At 39.5% G+C, this 16,031-nt stretch overlaps 1 protein-coding gene across 4 annotated transcripts in view; it reads left to right on the top strand.

Moving 5' to 3' along the window:
* Positions 1–16,031, top strand: part of ADAMTSL1 (ADAMTS like 1) — a 503,340-nt gene that overhangs the window by 316,383 nt on the left and 170,926 nt on the right. For 2 of the 4 annotated variants that reach the window (XM_074931327.1, XM_074931330.1), the window contains one exon: positions 7,698–7,743. The exons of the other annotated variants lie outside the window; for them this stretch is intronic. In XM_074931327.1, the coding sequence (XP_074787428.1) occupies positions 7,698–7,743 (46 nt within the window). The remainder of the gene's footprint in view (positions 1–7,697; positions 7,744–16,031) is intronic. 4 annotated transcript variants of the gene reach the window in all.

Genomic DNA, 16,031 nt, shown 5'->3' with positions numbered 1-16,031 from the left:
TTGTACTAATATCACCATAATGAAAGGGACTTTGTTTTTGAGAAGCACTATTTACTTGTCCTTCAAATTCCTAAACAGTCAGTCAGAGACAGGTTAAGTATCAAAAAAAGGCACTTTTTCCTTTTTTCTAACACCATCTCTTTGTTATAACATATAGTCATATTATGTATGTGTATAGCCATATTACATTATTTTGATTCCAGCGAATTTACTCTAGATACACAGCAGAGTTTCACAGAGTAAAGCCCAGTATGATGGCTTTTTTGTTAGTTGCTGTCATGGTTTAACCCAAGCTGACAACTGAGCACCATGGAACTGCTTGCTCATTCCTGCCTGCTTCTGGTGGGATGGGGAGGAGAATTGAAAAAAAAGTAAAACTCGTGTTGATATAAGAACAGTTTAATAATTGAAAGAAAATAAAATACAACAATAATAATGATGATGAAAAGGAGGATTAAAAAATAAATAAATAAATAAATAAAAAAGACAAGTGATGCACATTGCAATTTCTTACTACCCGCTGACCAACGCCCAGCCAGTTCCCCAGCAACGACTGGCTCCTCCCAGCTGACTTTCTCCCAGTTTATATACTGAGCATAATGTCCTATGGTATGGAATACATCTTTAGCCAGTTCAGGTCAGCTGTCCTGGCCATGCTCTGTCCCAGCTTCTTGTGCACCAGATTGCTGGCACAGCATGGGAAACTGAAAAATGCTTACTTTAGTGTAAGCACTACTTAGCAACAACTAAAACACCAGTATATTATCCACATTATTCTCATACTAAATCCAAAACAAAGCACTGTACTAACTAGTAGAAAGAAAAATAGCTCTATTCCAGCTGAAACCAGGACAGTTCCATAGTCATCCCTTTACGTATTGTGGAGATTTGAATTCAGGCGGCAGCCAGATGCCACATGTCCAGCCCTTCACCTCCCTCTCCCCACTATGGTAATATAGGGGAGGGACAAAAGAAGGGAATTTGTGGGTTGAATATCAAGAAAGAATTTATTAAATATAACAAGAGAACAAGAGTAACAATAGTGAATTCAAAAGAAAAGGGGTAAAATGCAACAGTGGCTTATTGAGCAGGGTAACTGCCCCCAACAGCAGCAAAACCGCCGATGAGCAGACAGGTGCTGCCAGAGAGTGAGCCCGAGCAAGAGCTACACCCCACCTGGGCATGACATCACATGGTATGAAATACTCCAATGAAAATTAACCCCATCCTGGTCGAAACTAGGATGCATATGTGAGGGTCAATGTTATTTATTCATAGAATCATAAAATCGTTTGGGTTGGAAAGGACCTTCAAAGATCATCTAGTATAAACCTTCTGCTATGAACAGGGACATTTTTCACTAGATCAGGTTGCTTAAAGACCAGTCCGACCTGAACTTGAACACTTCCAGTGATGGGGCATCCACAACTTCTCTGAGCAACCTGTTCCAATGTCTCACCACTTGTATAATCAAAAAATTCTTCATTATGTCCAATTTAAATCTATCCTCTTTCAACTTAAAGTCATTGCTCCTTGTCCTGTCAGTACTGGCCTTGGTAATATGTCTCCTCCATCTTTCATATAAGCTCCTTTATATATTAAAATGCTGTACTAAGGTCCCCTGGAGCCTTCTTTTCTCCAGGCCAAACACAAAATCATAGAATCACAGAATACCTTGAGTTGGAAAGGACCCACAAGAATCATCAAGTCCAACTCCCTGTTCCTCACAGGACTACCTGAAACTAAAACCATATGACTAAGAGCAACATCCAGATGCTCTTTGAACTTTGACAGGCTTGGTGCCTTGACTGTTTCTCTGGGGAGCCTGATCCAGTGACTGACCATTCTCTCAATGAAGAACCTTTTCCTAATATCCAACCTGAACTTCCCCTGATGCAGCTTCATTCCATTTCCTCATGTCCTGTCACTGGTCACCAGAAAGAGGTGATCAGGACCTCTCACTCTGCGGCCCCCCTTGAGGAAGTTGTAGGCTGCGATGAGGTCACCCCTCAGCCTTCTCTTCTCCAAGCTGAACAAAGCAAGTGACCTCAGCCACTCCTCGTAAGTCTTGCTTTTGAGACCTTTGACCATCTTGGTCACCCTCCGCTGGACACACTCTAATACTCTAAAGTCCTTCTTACATTGAGGTGCCCAATACTGCACACAGTACTTGAGGTGGGGCTGTGCCAGTGCAGTGTAGAGTGGGACAATCATCCCCCTCGCCCGGCTAGCAGTGCTGTGCTTGATGCACCCCAGGACACAGTTGGCACTTTTGGCTGCCAGGGCCCACTGTTGGCTCATATTAAACTTGCCATCTGCTCAGCCTCCCAGATCTCTTCCCACAGGGCTGCTCTCCAGTCTTTTGTCCCCTAGTCTGTCTGTATAACCAGGATTACTCCTTCCCAGGTGGAGAATCCAGCACTTGTTCTTGTTAAGTTTCATATGGTTGATAACTGCCCATCTCTCCTGTCTATCCAGATCTCTCTGTAAGACTCTCTACCCTCAAGAGAATTCACAGCTCCTCCTAATTTAGTATCATCCCAAACTTACTTTGAGTACATTTAATTCCTGCGTCCAGATGATTTATAAAAATATTAAACAGCACTGGCCCTAAAATCAAGCCCTGGGGAACCCCACTGGTGACTGGCCACGAGCCTGATGTGACCCCATTTACTGTAACTCTTTGAACATGACCCATCAGTCAGTCGTTCACCTAATGCATTATGGACTTGTCTAGCTGTGTGCTGGACATGTTGTCCAGGAGGATAGTGTGAGAGTCAGTATCAAAAGCTTTGCTAAAATCCCAAAAACCCATATCTACTGGTTTCCCCTGGTCAGCTAGATGGGTGACCTTGTCATAAAAGGACATTAAGCTAGTTAAATAGGACTTTCCCCTCATAATCATGTCTTCAACCCCAACTCTCTCAGTCTTTCCTCATAGGAGAGGTGTTTCCGCCCTCTGATCATTTTTGTGGCCCTCTGGATCTACTCTACCAAGCTCAATGTCTGTCTTGTACTGGGGACCCCAGAGCTGGATGCTGTACTCCAGGTGGGGTCTCAGCAGAGTGAAGTAGAGGGCGACAAAACCTCCCTTGACCTGCTGGTCATGCTTCTTTTTATGTAGCCCAGGATAATATTTGCTTTCTGAGCTGCAAGCCCATGTTACCAGCTCATATCTAATTTTTCATCCACCAGTATCCCAAATCCTTCTCTGCAGGGATGATCATTATTTATGCAAAAAGTAAGTCTTTGGTGGCCACAGATCAGTACACGTGTTTTTATTTGCCTACCCAGCTTCCTGTGTGCGGTGACTCAGGTTGGTATTTTGCCTCCTGGTTGTTTATTTTGTTACTCCTGCAGAAAGAATATTCATATGATACGATAAATTTGCCAGGGAAAGTTGGCTTGTCTATCCGTGTTCACTTTTCTTGTCTCAAAGTTAACTATTACTGTAATACTTCTGTTGTTTCACTATTTCAGCAAGGTGCAGAAGTCTGTAGGAGACAGTCTCCTAAGGAATGAAAGATTTTTACAGTTGAAATGTCAAGCTGCATGGCAAAACATACCAGTGCATCTGCAACAACTTATTGTGGCAGGCAAGGTGATTATTAACGAAAGATTATGGAAAAATGTTTATGCATAATTTCAATTTATTGTCAATTGAATAATCTGGACATGAAGTTGGACAGACCTGACAAGACAGTTTGAAAAAGTGAACTTGTAAATTCAATGCAGTCATGATGTGTCCTTCTTCTTCATGACAATTTGGTGTCCATGGCCTTCCCTCCTGTTTCCTTTACGGTAAAAGGGATGTGCTTAAAAAATAAGTCTCTCTTTTCCACAGAGGACAAACACAGATACTGTACTGAAGATGAGGGGGGTCATAACACTGTGCAACATTTGAGAAAGAGGTGAGAGGAACAGGGTGAGGAAAGAGAGATGCAAGTGTTGCTGTTTGTGTAGCATGGCATCATGCCTTCTGGCACCAGGGGAGGGGGAGGGCTGATGCAGCCTGCCTAAGACCTCACGGGAGGAGGAAGGCCCACAGCATACTTTTCTCACAGGTATAGTGCAGAAACCAGAACCTGTCTCAGAAAAGTGGTTATCAAAGTGTGTGAAAATAAAGATGAGCAAAAATTGTCCAGTATTACATAAATTTTCAAATCCCTGTAGTGAACAGTTGCATCAAAATTCACATCCACAAAAATAACCCACTTTTGACTCTTAGTTGCTTGCTTATTTGGAGACTTGTTTCTTAAGAAAAGCATTTCAAACTTTGATGACTGCTGAGAGTGGCAGGAGCTGATGAGATACTCCTCTGCAAATCTCTTTCATCATCTTTTGTAATTACAGATAAAGGCAATTTTGGCATAAGATTGCTATTCTTTCTGACATGGATTATTGCAAGGCTTCAAACTCTAGCTGAACACAAATACACATCTACTTCAGACCTTTGAGGGGGGGACTTGAACTAAGTCCCTCTACAAACTGGAGCCTGGAGAAATAAACACCAGGGTTTTGGGATGTTTACATTAAAAGAAGTGAATAATTTAATATATTAAAAGTTGTTAATATTTTTCAGAAACTTTACTAAAAACAAGCCACTAGGTTTGAAGAATGAAACATGATTCCAAATAGCTTGCTTTTCTTTCATATTCACATGATAATAATTGCCTGTCAAGTGAAACCCTCAGCTACCTTTTTCCCCTGCAAAATCTCCTGCAGTGTGTAGATAACAGAGAAGACTAGAAGTACCTCTTACTGCTCCCACTCTTTGCGTGCTCTCCAAGACGATGTTGCCATTTTGGGTGACTTCTGCCTTTTCCAACAGGCTGTATGTACTCCGTGTTGATGTGAGTTCTCATTTATACCCTGCAGAGGTCAGAGGATATGTGGTGACTGTATCATCTCATAACATGGTTTTACTAATCCGCTGTGGTCCTTCCTTGCATGTTAAATGCTCTGTGCTGTGGCATTCTGCAAAGAATCCACACTGAGATATGGGACCTGTACCATTGATTTGAACCCTGCCTAGAGGAGAAAACTTAGTCTGGTCAGATATCATGCAAGATGCTGTGTATTTCACTTTAAAAGGATTAAGTTCACAAGATAGTTGCAGCTCCCCTATTTTAAGCATAGACAACACAAACAGAATTTACTTTTAAAAATCAAAATTTATGCCCCCCAGAAGCTTCTCTTTAAATTTTATTTTCAGACTCTTTTTAACCATCTATTTGTTTTCTACAAATCATATGGATTTGAATCCAAAAGTAGATACTTGAATTTAAGAGAATCTGGAATAGTGTCCTGAAGCATCTGAAACACAAAGTATTCTGCGAATCTATTGTGAAAATACATCAACTCAGGCTAAAAAGTTTTGCCTGCTTTTGGTTGATGGGTGATAACTGGGAAACTAATGAGCTTAAACAGCAAAATCCCAAATATAGTCTGGGAGAGGGGACAAAGTGAGTTTTGCAAGAGTGGGTCCTAGTGTTCATGAATCATCACAGCACTAGCTGCATCCAGAATTCCACATTTTTTCTGAACAACCCTGGCCATTAGCCAAAGGAGTGAAATTGGAAGAAAAATCTGAATAGTTCTGTTGCACATCTAATCAAAGTACCTATTCTTTTCCCTAATGCAAAGAATAAGCAAAAAATAAGTGTTTTTTCATTTTAAAACAGACAATGTGAAGAAACTGTGAAAAGAAGAAGAAACTGTGAGGCAGCTGATAGAAATTTAGATTTCGCTGGCAGTGCAATGGTTCTGAGGTTAATAATCTGCGATAATTGAAACTGTGATAACAGCAGATCTGTGTAAAGCAAAGAGATGTCTGATGGGTTGTATGGCATTTCTCAGAGACAGATGGGGCAGTATCAAGCTTGCTGAACAAGCTGTCATTCTGGTGTACAAGGCCTGCACTAGGACAGCTTACATGCTATATAATACAATTTTTTCTTTGCTACTGATTGGTGTAAATCAAGAGTGTCTCTATTGAACGTAACAGTGTGTAAACAGCTTTGACCTGCACCACAGTATCTCTGTGAGCTTGTCTGTACTGTTCAGGAATGACTGGGATAGTGGGGGAGTTGCTTGGGTTTTCTTTTTTGTTTTTTAGTTCATAACATATTATGAATGTAATTTTTATTATTGTACTACTAAAACTGTTTTTTTCTAGTGTTAAGATACTCTGTGTACACTTTTCACTTCTGTGCATGTTTGCAATGATCAAAATTTACTTGAGTTAATTATGTTACAAAACCATTGGATTAATCATACTCCTATTATGCTTTTAGCAGCATTCTTTTTTGTCAAATGCTACACAACTAAATATGTTGTCTTTATGCTTACATTTCTTCTGAAAAAGTAATAGGGTTTATTTACTTGTCCAACTTCTTTTGTGATCATTTATGCCACTGTGATATGTTTGCAAAACTGTTTTGATTTTGTACTCACATAGGTGTAGATGACTACTGGAGGAATTTCACAATTAAGTCTCATGAATAAAGTTGGGAAAAAGTATGCCTTTAATAAGTTAAAGAAAATCTGTTCAGTTTGCTTTAGAGTTAACTCAGTATGGAAAAAGATTTTTCTGTTTTTAAAAAATGAAGGAAAAAAGAACGACACAAATACATGCAGATGCTGTCCTTTCTCTTGGATAGTTCAAAATGGTTTGGATTTAAAAATTCAGTCTTGGCAGGCATTTAGTTCTCAAGGAATGTGTGCTTCTGGCCAACAACAAAAAAAACAAAAAAAAACAAAAAAAAAAAAAAAAAGGAAAAAAAGTAGTGAAATTAAAAATGTAAGGAATCCTATTATTTTGAAGGATAATCTTTAAAAGCCAGACCCTGCATTCTGATTTGTACTGAGGACCTCCACGAAATATGCGGTCTGAACTTATAAAACACATGAAACTTCACCTAAGATCAAATACTCGGAATGCACGCTGCTGAGTGTTAAAAAGATATCTGGGTGTTGACCTTTCTTCTGGGAGCCCTGCCAGAATCAGAGCTGGTATGGATCTGCTGTGGGGGAAAAGGAGGAGAGCCATGGAGAGCACACGTCAGGGCACGTGCTCTTCTTGACCTCTGCTGGGCCCAGCTGCTCTTGGGATGCTGTTCTGCAGCAGGGATCAGGGAGTAGTGAAGGGCTGGTGGATCGAGGGGAAGTTTTATGCTCTCTTTCTGCCCTCATATCCAACTGGGATAATTTCAGCCTGTCATTTCACGCTGCCATAGGCAAGCTTCCTTCCTCCCAATGCGCTGGTTGCTCCCCAGCCAGATAAAGCCCAGCTGCTCCGACTGTGTCTATGCTGATGTGTGTGCCTGGTTAGACACAGAGCTGTGCCCTTGTGAAATCATTGTGAGTAGCTGGGAGACATGGGGCATTATTAATGTGATTCAGATGTTGATTTCCAACTAAATTCTATACTCTGACTTCCAGCGTCATTTGTAAACTGATGCCACCCGCTAGAAACTCATTTTTAAAGCAAAGGTAGGAAGCTGAGGAGCTGTAGAATTCAAACCTCAATGCCCATATAGGGACAGAGAGTCCTTTGCTCTGGGGAAGAGGGTTGGTGGGAAATTTGGTGATCAGAGATCTTCGTGGAAAAGATGCTGACACAGTAAACATTATGTGTTTGCTTTTTGTATTCAGCTATTAATGGTTTGGGGTTTGTTTTTAATTTTTGGACACAGGATCTGTGAAGGGCGAAACATCCGGTACAGGACGTGCAGCAATGTGGTAAGTGAAGTACAGCTTTGACAGTCACATCCATATTATATAAAATAATTTGGTAATGTGATAGTGAGGGTACTGTAGCTATCTAAACTGCCTTCATACCAGAAGGACTGTGGGAAAACCTTTGTCAGTTTCTTGAAAAACTGGAGAGATTATGGCATAGCATGATGCTAAAACTGTGTGGAAGGGATTGCAGTCACAACCTTTCCAAAAGAGAGTGTTGGTGAAACTTCAGAGTTGCTTTTTACAACCCCCCTGGCAGAATCAAGACCACTCATGTTCCCAGTATTACTTTGGTAACCAGGTGGTTCACACTGGGCAGTCTGTCAGGCGGGAGGATTAAGCTGTTAAGGATTGAAGACAGGTTATTAAGAGAGATGGTTTTGTTCACCTGTGCCCTCCCAGCATTGGAATTCTGTTGCATGTCTTAGAAAAGCAGTTTTAGGTAGCCTGCACGAGTGTTTTGGCCTTTCCAAAGGCTCTTGCTTGTTTTTTATATATGATGAATACAGTTTTCAATACAATAAAATAAATACATATTTCAATACAATAAACTTCAACTTCTCTGCTCACCAAAGTGGAAGTGTGTGTTTTCACTGGTGAAAATGGAAATAAAGACTTTCATATGGAAAGTTTTATTGAGTGCCAAGAACAGTAAAAGCTCTCAAATTACATGGAGAAATGTCAATTTTACCAGGAAAGATGGAAAATGAAATCAAATGTGCACTGGCCAAGCTTTCCCATGCCTGATAGGAACATACTCAGAAGCCTTTCAATAGGTGCTTTGTCTAAAAAGGTTTAAAAGTTTAAGCTAAAAAAATGAATACGTTCCCTCATATTTAGCTTATATTTTCTTCAATAGACCACAGTTCATAATGAAAGAAACTGCTTCTATCTGAGTTGTAGACTCCTATTGCAGTAAGATTTCTCACAGTTCTTTCTCTGAAATTTGTTCTGGGTGTACCCTTTGGGTTCCTGAAATTTCTCATCGCTCTAGACATCTGCTTTTCTAACTGAAAACAACTACAGTAGTCAATAAATGTCTACGGCTGAATAACAGTCTGGTTTCTATCTGTGAGGCTTTTAGGCTACACTGCTACCATGGAGGGAATGGGAAGGTTGATTTGTGCCAGTCAAGTTGCATGCTGTGGCTCTGTGGAATAGGACACAAAAAGGAAAAAAAAAAAAAAAGGCAAACAACTATTAAAGGCTAATTGGACTACAGTTAGACCCATCAGTTTGGTTTGTGAATGTCTGCATGTTATGACAGTCACCTTCCTTCTTCCTGTGGAAGGTGTCCCTGCCCACAGCAGAAGGGTTATAACTAGATGATCTTTAAGGTCCCTTCTAAACCATTCTGTGATTCTGACTTGCCCTTGTGTATATGCTAAGAGCAGTGAGACAAACTAGCATCCTGCTCTGCTGCCATTAGTTGTTCCTGGATCACCCTAACGAGAGGCTGGGGTTTTACCTTGTGTTGCAAGCCTTATTTTGGAATCATTGATCTTAACTCTTCAATATAAGGAATAACTTTTTAAATGTTGTTTTTAGCTTAGGTTCTGTTTTAGTAACGTGCATCTGAACAGTTTTCCTTCAAAATAAAATCTTGCATAGTTTTTTCAGGCAATTCCTTTACATACCTTGTATTTGGCCATACTGGCTGAAGACTTTCCAACATGCCAGTGAGGCATGCAGCTGCAGAACTTACTTAATTATTTCATACCAGATAATCCAAACTGAAACTTTCAAAGAGCTTTACTATGCTGAAATCAGTGACAGTTTTACTGCCATATTATGAAGACCCAGGACTACATTTATGACTTTAACCCCCTTTTTTTCAGAGAGTGTAAAGAATGGATTTGCTACATTTCTCTTTTCTTTAGGAAAAGGATGAAATGAGTTTTCTTTTGTTTGGTATTGGTAAACTTGCAGAACTAGTAATAAATCAAACTATTCTCAAGCTTCTGACTGCATCTACTTTGACTGGCCCTTCAAAAATGGCTTTGTCATATTTGGTTGTATTCATTTTGCAGGCCCTTGATTTTGAGGGAGAGCATTTTCTGGTTTTAAACTATGTTGAGTCTTTGATTCAGATGTTATGCACTTCCACTTATCATATTTACTAATCTGAGATACCATGCACCAGTATTCACAACATCAGTCATTGCAAGGGCACTGCCACCATGATCAGCGTTAGAACTTGTGGTAGGATCCTGCCACAGCTGTGGTGGTCCTCAACCTAGTGTTTCTGGGGCTAGGTACCACTTTGAAGTACCTTGTGCCGCAGCAGTGGAAATGTAAAGCAGTTTGGGAACCCCAGACATGCATCTCTCCACTGAAATCCATTCTGTTACTGAATTGAGCCGCTGTACCACTGAAATACTGTTTATCTCTTGTGTCCAGAATCCAAGCAGACATACACACAAGTTTGGCCTTGGAAATGATTCATTAACTCCATGGCTTGTCATGGAAATTTGCACTGGAAAAGGCACAGAATACTGTGTTTATTTTTGTTAACTCAGATTTCGTCTTTTAATATTTCATGAACAAAGATACTGAAAATTAGGAGAATGGAACCCCAGGCTCAATGAGACCTACATTTTCATCAGTTAGATGACAGACAGTCTATTGCTGGTAAGATGAGAACAAATCCCCTCATTCTGCCCCTGCAAATGAAACTAGTTGTCATGCATTGTGAAAAAATCCTTTTTGATTCTTGTGGCAATCAGTGAGTACTGAAATACAAACTTTTATTACCATTATCTTGTGTATAACTTGAGGACTGATGTTACTGTTCATAAAATAACAAGTCTTTTTATTTTCTGTAAACTGTCTTTCTGTAAAGTGGCATGTTTTTGTTCATATGACTGTCCTCTTACAGGAAAGGATGGGTGGTCACATATACTAAAAGCAAATTCTTTATTTTAAGGGTGAAATTGGAGAATGGGAAGAATACTTCTTGGAGTCTGGCAACGAATACGTTTTCATAGGCACTATCATTTGCAAGATTTTGCTACAGCTGCTTTTAATTCATCCTGAAATTAAATTACGGGGGTCGGGGGGGGGGGGGGGGGGGCAGTGATCGGGGAGAATGAGATAAAGAAAAATAGAGGAAAGGGGAGAGAGTTATGGATCTGTTTTTTCAGTCACCTGTATTATTCTAGGGATGCTGAACCATTTTGCGTAGTATAGACTATAAGAGAGATTGATATTGCTGTCTGAGGTTCTGAGCAGGACTTAATGGAACAAGTCCAGTCCAGTATGTTCACCACTTCTATTACCTGATGTTGATCAGAAACTAGAAAGATTATGGCTATGAAGCCGTATGTATAAACACTAAAAGAAGGAATGAAGGAATCTGAAGATGATTTAGGGTTGAATTGCATATGCTTTTTTTTTCTTTTTTCTATTCATATTGGCTCCAAATATGTTTCCAGACATTTTAGAACATAATCATGGAAGGGAGAGAGGGAGTAATGTGTTTTTTCTTTAGAAAATTACTTTGAATGCAATGAAAACATGTTTTTGTATCTAGCTGGGTCATTATACTAAACACTATGCAAAATAAACAAAAACATTTCCAAACTGTGAGTAGGATTTTTTTACTAGTTCCTTTTTTTTTTCTCAAGCTAGAATGCTCCCTGTTCCTTTTTCTAGGCATATTCTTAGTTGCTGGGTTCTCTCCAGCTTTTTAAGAGGGTATTATGACACCTCATTTGCCCTTTCTCTTTTTCAGTCTTTCTGCCACTGTGTTGTTTTTTGCTTTCTCTTACCCTGTTCACATGAAAAACTACCTGAAGAATGTTTGTTGGGATGTGTTCCCCATGCGTCTTCATGCCTTCTCTTTTCATTCTCCTCCATTATCAACCCCCTTTTTGTGACTGAAAACATTTTTATTTTCCCTGATATTGCACTGTTTTCTGAATCAGACCAGAAAAAAAATGAGATGCGTAAGACTGGCACTTCATTCCCAAAGGACTTTGCTTTTCATATTTACTTGCTTATACCTGCCAGCATGATGTGGAACACTACATATGAAACTGCTCTCGAGATTTTGCTGTTTGACATGAAAATAGACAATGCTGGAAGCTGCACAATGTTACTAGCTCATTTGACAAGGTTTAGAACAGTTCCCTTAAGCCTGGGATAAAATTTGTAGATAATGGCTATACCCCATTAATCAGACCACCAAAACTTGTAAACACCACCTGTAGCTCTTTTTTATATATACCTCACTTTCTTCACTTGACTGAAATACCGTCTGTAATGACATCCTCCATTTTTTGACAAGCAACTTCCATCCCTGATTCTTACCAGCTCATACTACATTTTGTACACACTAACACTGATACTGCTCATCTCACTTTTGACAAAATGACAAAATGTTGTTTTCAGGCACCAAAGCCCAACTTGTTGGAAAGTGTAAACCTAAACTTCCATAAAAGTGCATAATTCTCAGAAGCACTGGCTTCTGTGAATGAGAAGCATCGGCTTCTGTGTATGAGAAGCATCATACCCAGGTAGGATATTTTCAGAGCTACAAAAATGGTTAGGATTTAGTTTTTCTACCTTCTGGTGGCCAGAAATGCCATGTGAAGTCTTTTGCAATCAAACCTCCCAGTTTGCATTTTTCAGTAAATTTTATTTTTTTAAAATAAAAAGTATAATCATTACACCTGTCTCCTTACTAACACCAGATTTACTTAATGTCAGTTTACTTTTTAAGTGGAAATTCTTCAAAATTCAGATCATTTATTGTCACCACAGTCTGTTCTTAAAAATGGTGGATTTTATTAACTACCATCTTATTTCTGAATGGATGCATTTTAAAATGCCAGTGTGTCATCTAGGAATTATTTCTTCAAATTTAGAAACAAGTGTTTTTAGTATGTTGCTAATGGTAGCAGAACTGACTTCTGGATTTTCTCCTTCTCAGCAAGTGGACCTGTGAATCTTTGAATATTCAAAAATAGAAAAAAAAAAAAAACAAACCAACCCACTGCTGCCATTCTGTGTAAATGCATGAAGAATCTTTGTAGACCAAACAATGTGAATCACTTCCATGACAGTGACATCTCAGGACTCTGGTCAGGACTCCATGTTTATTTCATACAGAGTAGAAGCATTTGCTGATATTCCCCAATTTACTTTGTTCATACTATTTCTCTCATGCTTCTCTGTCAGACATTGCGGTGTCTTGTTGTTGTCAGAGAAAGTTATAGTATGAGCCCATCTCAACCTAAGCAGCTAAGCCGGATTGTAACCTATGTAGAAGTTCACAGGAGCAGGCTAGTGAAAAGCCTGGCTGCAAGAAACTTAATTCAAACAGGGCACTCAACAAGAATTCAAGGCTGAGTGGAGTTTCTGTTAAATCCCTAGATCTCCTAATCCCTGTATTTTTATCTGAAGTTCTTATTTAGTCTTGGGCAAACCTCTACTTGAGGACCTTGGGATTTCTTTCTCAGTAGGGAAATGGTCAGCTGAAATGCCATGTGTACTTCATGGAACTGGTTCAATAAGCTGTTCTGTCAGATGCTGCACAGAGTAGTCCGGTTAGAAATTTTTTGCACAGAGGAAAAGCTCCAGGTATAGTAAATCATGTTTGGCCTCTGCAAATAGACAAGCACATAAATTGTAAACTGTTTTAAGGTTCCACAACTGTTTCTACCTATCGCAGCTTAGATAGGATCTTCCACATTTCACCCACTAAGTAAACTTGAAAAAGCCTGACCCTCTTTTGTCCCATGAAATCTGATCGCACTGTCACCATCAAGGGATATCTGGGATTCATCTTATCTTTTCCACTGGTTTGTTGATTAATAGAAATTGTTTTGAATGAGATTCAAACATGGTAAAACACCATGGCCTTGAGGAAGGGTCAAATAGGAGGTCAAGTTTAAAAAAAAAATTTGGATGTGAGGAAGTGAATGAAGCCCTAATAATGTAGCCAGCATTAGGTGCCTAGGAGATCAAGATGAAACTCCTGTGTTTATTTTAAAATAGGTTTCATACATCAGAGGTGCTTCTGATATCTTTAAAATGGTACATATTTTCATTGCAGTGGAGGAAATCTTGACCTGATAGGATGAATGGAGATCATAGGTATCCAGCACAGGCTCAGTGTTTCACGAATATCTCAAGAGCCTTCACAAGCTAAATGTCATGAAACAGCCATCTAAGACTCACAGAGTTAGAGGAGGAACAGTTGTTTCCTATTCACTGGAAATTTTCTTCCCTAAAATGTCTTAATGTGTAGGAAGCTTGAAGATAAATGGACTTAGATGAGACTTTCAATTTTATTAGTTTTTTCCTATTATTCAAGGACTGCAATGGCAGTGGTTCCTCATATCTGCAGGGGCCCACAGATAATTTCCAAAAGAAAACAAAACTGGTAAGGTTTGAATATAGCACCAAAGCTGTAGTAACCTGAAGCAAGACTCTAGTGGTTTTGCAGACAGATGCCAGTGCTCCCAAATATTCCAAGCCAAACAAAGGCCATGCGGATGTGGTTAGAAAAATAACTTACAGAACTACATAACCGATGCAGAGATATGCTACCTTGGGTTCACTGCAACACTGACTTGTGACTTCTGGCTGACTCAGAGTGTGAGCACACCATTGTCTGTCAGTCTGCTGTGCAGGTAAACAAACTGCACACTGTTAGATTGCTTCCAGGATCAGACCCTTAAGTGGAATGAAGTGTGACTTCACTCAAGCCAGTGAAGCAGTGCTAGCTGGCAGCTGTAGAGGATCCCCTTCTACCAAGATACCATGCAGATACTGAAAGCAGGCTGATTTTTTAAAAGGGGAAAAGACTTTGGAGTAACAGTCTACAGTTTCTCCTGTCCAGGAGCCAACTCTGCAGATACGAGTCCCAGGAAGACTGCCTCAAGACAGCAAATGCTCTTACCTAAAGGTGTGAAAAGTGTTTAGAAGGAAATAACTTGAACAAATGTGCAACAAAACATTGGCTTTGCCTTATCGGTTAGTTCAGCAACTAGAATACTCATTTATAGGCTTGAGCTTATATCTGTCTTTCATTATATGATTACACGAAGCCCAGCATGAAGAGGCTCTGGTCCCCACTGACATATAATACAAACAATAAATAGTAAGTTTAAAAAGCAAGAAAAAACCCATGGACACGAGATTAATAGGCAGTTCCAAGTTCTGTATAGTTCCTACTTCAGTCTCAGTGACCTGCGTCTAATGATGGGTAAAATGTCTTTGTTAACTGGGGGGAAAGTGCCCCTCTGAGGGAAAGCGATCTTCAAGGCCTTCGGGTAGTTTCAGGATTCAGGATTGCAGTAGTAGAAAAGTGTTGATCCAGACTGTGTCCCTTTTTCGTATCTGCATGCCAAGATAAGTATGCATGTCTGCATTTCTGACTGCTTGAATGTATTCTTTGAATGGCTTCAAGTTTCACATGAAAACTTATTTAAACACAAGCTCTACTATTTAAATCCATTGTTTTGTTTTGATCATGATATCAAAGTCTTGAAATATATAACATTGGTCCTGGTCACCTGCCGTGTCCTGAAAGCCTGTTATGTTGACTGTACCTTTTTTTCTTTCTTTGATTTAAAAATAAAATTCAACACAACAAACATAGTATTGAATACTCTACAAAGCAGGATTATGAACTTTGTATGTCATGTACTTTATTGGGCCTTTCTGTCTTTGTAAAAATAAAGCTATTGCAAGCCAGGAAGTTTTGAAGGTAGAGCCAAGCTTGAACCAAACAAGAGTGTTGGCTTGGATCTCTGCAACAAGCCTAAGCCAAGCCAATAGACTTGACTGTATTAATTTATCGAGAGAAAATATCAGAGAAGGGTATGCAACAGAAGATTTTGTGGCAGGAGGTAAGGCCACAGTGTTCCTCTTTGCTTGTCTCTATTTGAAAATAGAGCTAAACCAGATCTTGGGTCAAACTGTATTGTTTTGTTCATCCGTTGTTTAAAAGCAGAACATAAAGACCAGTTTTTCTCTAATTACACAGCTACAGAGGAATAATGAATTTTCCACATATTTTTCTGCTCTCTTCACTCCAACCTTTGTCCTCTATCAGTAGTTTGTCCAGATCACAAAAAGGGCCTGATTGCCTCTAAGATTTTCTGAAGATTTAAAAATCAAACTGAAATACTTCCAACATTTACTGTGTTTTTTATCTTCCATAACATATCAACAGAAAATTTTTCTGCAGTTTAAGTCCTCCAGCAGTAAAGTTCCAGTTACAAGATTGGACTTTCAGCCTCCAAACGATGAATGAACTCTGGATTATTGCTCTTTGA

This window comes from Athene noctua, chromosome Z (assembly GCF_965140245.1).
Source record: "Athene noctua chromosome Z, bAthNoc1.hap1.1, whole genome shotgun sequence".
NCBI classification, from domain to species: Eukaryota; Metazoa; Chordata; class Aves; order Strigiformes; family Strigidae; genus Athene; species Athene noctua.
Note: the sequence above shows the minus strand (reverse complement) of the source record. Positions and strands in the feature narration are given on the sequence as shown.